The 6,512-nt window shown below is 36.4% G+C and overlaps 1 protein-coding gene across 1 annotated transcript in view; it reads left to right on the top strand.

Annotated features, from left to right (window-relative positions):
* HMGB2 (high mobility group box 2) overlaps window positions 1–2,411 on the top strand; it is a 3,038-nt gene extending 627 nt beyond the window's left edge. Inside the window, exons 2-5 of the mRNA XM_004388954.3 lie at window positions 78–246; window positions 543–688; window positions 767–941; window positions 1,811–2,411. Of these exons, the coding sequence (XP_004389011.1) occupies window positions 97–246; window positions 543–688; window positions 767–941; window positions 1,811–1,975 (636 nt within the window). The 5' untranslated portion in view covers window positions 78–96 and the 3' untranslated portion in view covers window positions 1,976–2,411. The remainder of the gene's footprint in view (window positions 1–77; window positions 247–542; window positions 689–766; window positions 942–1,810) is intronic.
* Window positions 2,412–6,512: the final 4,101 nt, after the last annotated feature.

Genomic DNA, 6,512 nt, shown 5'->3' with positions numbered 1-6,512 from the left:
GTTTGGGCGGGAAGCGGGGCCCCGCCACGCCCGCCTGCAGCCGCGGGCTCCGCCGACCGCCGCCTTTCTCCCTGCAGCCCGGCGCCGCCCCTCAACATGGGCAAAGGAGACCCCAACAAGCCGCGGGGCAAAATGTCCTCGTACGCCTTCTTCGTGCAGACCTGCCGAGAAGAGCACAAGAAGAAACACCCTGACTCTTCGGTCAATTTCGCCGAGTTCTCCAAGAAGTGTTCTGAGAGATGGAAGGTGAGGCCGGAGGGCCCACGGAGCTGGGGTTTCAGGTGTGGGTTTCGGCTGCCCCCTCAGACAGGCAGGTAGCTCGTCACCTTGAACTTTCCTACCCTCGTGACTCCACGCACGTAACTTGGGGTTTTAAAGTAGACTACGTCAGGTTTTTATTCTTAAGATTGCTGAAACAAAATGCTGTTAACTGAGGAAGTAGTGGCCCTTGAATCACACATTTGGTCTTTTTTTGATGTATACTGGTTACGTTTTTGCTTTATTACTTTTAAATGTATTTTTACTGCCCATTATGCCCGTAGACCATGTCTTTAAAGGAAAAGTCGAAGTTTGAAGACATGGCAAAAAGTGACAAAGCTCGCTATGACAGGGAGATGAAAAATTACGTTCCTCCCAAAGGTGATAAGAAAGGAAAGAAAAAAGATCCCAATGCTCCCAAAAGGCCACCGTAAGTTTATTTTAAAATCAACCAAATTGCCACCTGGCTTTTTTCCTTTCGCTTATTAACTTTATTGCTGCTTTTCAGATCTGCCTTCTTCCTGTTTTGCTCTGAACATCGCCCAAAGATCAAAAGCGAACACCCAGGCCTATCCATTGGGGATACTGCAAAAAAATTGGGTGAAATGTGGTCTGAACAATCAGCCAAAGATAAACAGCCGTATGAACAAAAAGCAGCTAAGCTAAAGGAGAAATATGAAAAGGTACCTTGTTGTCTTACCTTCCTAAAGCTAAGGTTACAATTTAGGTGGAAGTTTTCAAAGTGAGAATAGGTGTAAATTGTAGAAGAGAGTTGGGAAACTTAAATAATCTTGTTATCAATGATTGCCAGCTGTGTTTTTAAAAGACTGATGAAAATTAGACACTTAGCAACACAAGCTAATTGCAACCAGGGCTTTGAACCGGTTCGTTCTGGTTGGAACCCCTGCTCAGAATTCGCATTTTTAACAAGTTCCCAGATTATGCTAATGCTCTGCTTAGGGACCAATTCTGAGAACCACTAGTAGAGGATTGGTTCTCAAAATGTATTATACATAAGAATCACCTGGGGATCTTGTTAAAATGTAGATTCTGATTCAGTATATCTGGGGTAGAAATACAAATTCTCAACAGTGGTTGAAACTGGAACAAACCAGAGCCGTGATTGAAAACTTATTTCTTTTGATTGAAACCACTGTTGTAGCAGTGGTAAAACTTGTGCATATAGAATCTGATTTGTTAGATTTTAGTTTAAAAAATGAAGGGCCAAATATTTTTATGTAGTTTTATCTTTTCAAAATGTGAAGTTAGAGGAAGACTGTATGAGGAAAATGGGTGTTGGTATTGAAATTTAACGGGCATTAATCTCATGCAGCTTTGTCATAGCTTCGTCATTTTACATCATTAGCTTTCTAAAGCCTGGAGGGAACAAATGCTCGCAAAACTTGAGTTAGATTATGTTTTCAGACAGTCACCAGAGTTATTTGTCAATAATCTTAGATTGTTTACAACTAAGTGGTTTTTGTACTTGAGTAATGACACCGGATGCTGGCTTTTTTTTTTTTTTTCTTCTTCTTCTTGGACAATATTTCAGGATATTGCTGCATACCGTGCCAAGGGCAAAAGTGAAGCAGGAAAGAAGGGTCCTGGCAGGCCAACAGGCTCAAAGAAGAAGAATGAACCAGAAGATGAGGAGGAGGAGGAGGAGGAAGAAGAAGAAGATGAAGATGATGAGGAAGAGGATGAAGATGAAGAATAAGTGGCTATCCTGTAATGTGTGTGGAGTATGCGTGTGTGCTCAGGCGATTGTTTAGCTAAGAATGTGAATTCAAGTGCAGCTCAATATTAGCTTCAGTATAAAAACTGTACAGATTTTTGTATAGCTGATAAGATTCTTCGTAGAGAAAATACTTTAAGATGCAGGTTGTAGCTTTTTGAGGGGCTACTACATACAGTTAGATTTTAAAGCTTTTGATGTTGAATGTTCTAAATATTTAATGGTTTCTTTAATTTCTTGACTTGTGTATGGTAGTACAGCAAACTCCTAGGAATTAGTATCAGTAGTAAATTTTAGAGTTTTTAGGATGTTGCATTTTGTTTTTTTAAAGAAAATTTTGTAATAAAATTATGTATATTATTTTTATTGTCTTTGTCTTAATATGTTAAATTAACTTTCACTTTAAAAAACTCTTATGGTCTGGAACCATATGTTCACCTTTTCATATTTTTGTCCAATAGTTCTTAGACACAGTTGATTTTGTGTAAAGTATTTTGCTGGTTAATAGAAAGTAAAACATGCTCATAATTTTCATATTTACAAAGTGTTCTTAAGAAACAGATCTTGAATTTAATGAGCTTTAAAAAGTTTATGCAGTTTTATAGAATAAGATTTGTTCTTAATTTCTCTGGTCATTTAATAGCTAACTTCTTCAGGGTGTTTTTTTTTGTTTTTTTTTTTTTTGAACTTTATATTGGAAAATTTATCTTAGTTTGAGGTAGAGGAGCTAGTATAATTCCATACCTAAGAGCACACATACTTTAAAACAACAATTTAATGACAATGTTACATATTTTTTAATAAATTGAGCTAGTTCAAGGTGGAATACCAGAGTGAATTTTGAGATATCTTTAAAATTAGTTTGGTCTTAAGCCTTAGAATTCTGGTAAACTATAGGCTAAGAAAACATTTGAGATGGCTATAGTGATCTCTCATGACTCTAATTTGACTGTACTAGAATTTTTATTTTGTGGGGAAGAGTTATTTTAGAAATGCTTGTTTGAGGAAGGTGGTTGCTTGTTCTTGAATTCAGAGAACTATTCTCAAGGATTTTTAGGTTATTAAGTGAAAGACCATCTATTTGGTAAGTGCTTGCAGAAGAAACCTATTTGTTGACAATTTTATAATTAAACTTGATAATCTTCGTTGCCTACCAAGTTTCAATACAGAAGTCAGGATTCTTGTTACCCAGCTAGAGGAAACTTGGTTTCTCTTAAGCTGTATTTGCAATAATATTTGATAAGACATTTCATTTTAATAGGAAATACCAAACTGTCATTAAATGGAAGTGAGGTATTAACAATTCCCAGAGCAAAAGTACTCAAGTAAAACCTCTTAATGATTGCCCTCTGGTCATCCCAATGGCTTCAAATTCAGGGTTTTTACTGATTATAAAATGAAAACTGCTGTTAAGTATTTTCTGGTGTTAGGTGAAGAAATTGGGGATAATGTTTTAATGTACAAACTTTACAAGGATGTTTAAAAAAGAAAAGCTGTTGCTGTCCAACTCATAGTAACCACATGTTATAGTAGAACTGCTCTATAAGGTTTTCTTGGCTGTAATCTTTATGGAAGCAGATCACCAGGTCTTTCTTTTGCGGCACACCTGGGTGGGTTTGAACCACAAACCAGGTTAGTAATTGAGTGCAAACTACCACCTTGTTAGTTGCCGTTGAGTTGATTACGAAAAGGATATATAGTGGATAATTAATACTCTTGTTTCTCAGTCATTTTGTTCTCCTAGGAGGCAACTCCAGTAATGCAATAATTAGTTCTTCAAGAGACTTAAGCATGAACAATCGTGTATCTACACGTGTTATTAACACACTTGTATAGTACACAAGTGGAAGCACCTTGTTTTCATCGAGATCATTCTACTTTACAGCAGCTGCCATATTTTGAACAGCTAGCTACATAATGTCCTCTTGAATAGATCATAATTAACCAGTTCAAGATACTCACGTTTGGATTTTTTGCTTTAAGAACAATGCTGCCATGAATATCCTTGTATGTGATTTCACATATGTGAGTGTAAGATAAATTCCTTTAAGTGGCTTGGCCAAAGGGCATGCATTTTTTAAAATGTGTTAATTATAGTAATGCCTAATACTATATACTAGAAATTGCTCTTATGCTTTATATGTAAACCTAGGTCGGCCAGAAGTTCCCTCAGTGGAAGTTGTACTAACATACTCCATAGCAACGAATTTTAGAGTGCCTGTTTCCTCATCTCACCAACACAGTAGTTCTCACTCAAACGTTTTAGTCTTTGCTATTCTGATAGGTAAAAAATTGTTTCTCCTATTAAGGATTTAGTATATTATGTTTAACAGCTATTTGTATTTTCTTTCCTATGGCCTTTTGTCTCATTGATCTTTTTAGTAATACTTTGTTGGGAGCATTATGTTAAGGATAATGACCCTTGGTACTATGTAAAGTTTTTTTTGTCATTTGTGTTGTAACTTTATGATGCTTTTTTCATGTAGAGGTTTGTATTATATGAAAATTTATCAATTTTTTCATGGCTTTGGGAGATCTTTCCCACTCAAAAGATTTTAAAAATAGTTGTCCTTGATTTTCTTACTGCCCATTTTTAAATTCTTAGATCCTTCTGGAATTTATTTTGTTGTGCAAGGAGTGAGATAGAGGCTCAAGTTTATTTCCAGATTTCAACCACTACTTTGTTAATCTATAAAAGTAGGGCACTGGATTAGGAGATCTGAAGTCCCTCACATTTCAAAGCACGCACTTGCTCAATAGATGGTAGTACGCCTTCTTGTAAGTATTTTGCCTTTTAGCATGTCATTTTCTGTAAATAGTAGATCATTAGCATGTCTTGTAATAGTACAAATGTAGCATTATCTTAAACCTTTCTATTAACTACATATGATTTTATTTCTAGGAAGAGCAAGAAGAAAAAGCTGTTAATTCCACTGCATAAGATTCAGTCCCTAATGACACTTCATACCTTGTTACAAATAAACCATTTTTTGACTATTCATGTCTCCATTCCCATTGGAGACAGACGTTTTTAGAGAAAAGTAGGATATTGACAGTAGAAAAGGCAAAGACCTATAAAAGCTAGATGGAAAAAGGCTGGGTGTGGTGAGGTGAGCACACAAGAAAGCTCCTTGAGGCCTGAATCTAGTGGAGTCCCTAGGTGGTGCAAATGGTTAATGCACTTGGCTGCTAACTGAAATGTCCAACGAGAGGCGCCTGTGAAGAAAGGTCTGGTGATCTGAAAAATCAGCCATTGAAAACCCTATAGAACAGCACAGTTGTGCTCAGACACACATTGGATTGCTATGAGTCAGAATTGACAGCAACTGGTTAGTAACCCTAGTGCTGGAAACAAGTGTTTTATACATAATTTGCTGAATTCTATATTTGATGAATGAATCAATGTCCAAGATAAAGGAGACAGCTACTATTTAGCTTAACTCTGCTGCTGGATAAAAATGTGGGTCTAGGATTCTCAAATCTCCCAAATTTTCAAGTGGAGGGAGCCAGAAATCAAGATTTAAAAAAAAAGATCTGGTCTTAAAATGCAATGGATTCAAATTTGTGGGTCAGAATATCTATATGCAAGTCCAATTTACCACTTACAGTGTAGGTAAGTAAAATCGTTTACTTAAGGCTGTTGATAAATTTTAAATGCTAATCTGGCTGCTGATGGCCTCTACTTAGGACAAGTGAGAACAAGACAACCTTAAAGCTATAAAACAAAACCGCTTATAAGACATACGGACATAATATGCTTATGCAATATGTCTTTATAATGTTCTCAGGCGGATTCACATGGTTGTCTGATTTTGAGCACTGCACTTTTACTGCTAAGTTCAGGTGATGAAAACAATATATATTTAAGTGAGTTTATCAACATTAAAAGAATAGCCCTCTAAAGCAATACTTCGTGTCAAATTTTAGAACTGGAAAGGATCATGTGGTGCAGCCTTCCAGGAAGATAGATGTAGCAGTCAATTTGGACTGTTCTAGGGTAGGTAAGCGACAGTAAGACACTAATTCATTCACATTTCTGTGTTATTCTTTGATTCTCTACATTTTCCCAATAACATGAGATGGCTTATATAAAGAAACTAGAATACAAAGGGAAAAGCAAGGTAATGAAAAATGAGGTCTGAGGTAATTTCAGAGTCAACTTAGAGTTTGAATAGGGCTGTTTGTTTTTTGGGTAACGTCAAGTCATTTAACCAATTAGCCTCAGTTTCCTCACCTGTAAAGAAGAAGTGTCCTGTGATGATCTGTGTGGAGTGTGCGTGTGTGCTCAGAATCTTTCTATTTTTTTTATTTTCTATTGTACTTCAGGTGAAGGCTTACAGAACAAATAGTTTCTGATGAAACAGTAGTACACGTTTTATGACATTGGTTAACAACCCCACAACATATTAACCCTCTTCTCAACCTTTTTTTTTGGTGAAAATACACATAGCCAAAAATACACCATTTCAAAAATTTCTACATGCACAGTTCAGTGACATTGACTACACTCTTCCAATTG

Source organism: Trichechus manatus, unplaced genomic scaffold (assembly GCF_000243295.1).
Source record: "Trichechus manatus latirostris isolate Lorelei unplaced genomic scaffold, TriManLat1.0 scaffold00225, whole genome shotgun sequence".
NCBI lineage: Eukaryota > Metazoa > Chordata > Mammalia > Sirenia > Trichechidae > Trichechus > Trichechus manatus.
The sequence above is the reverse complement of the archived record's forward strand: the minus strand, read 5'-3'. Positions and strand labels throughout refer to the sequence as shown.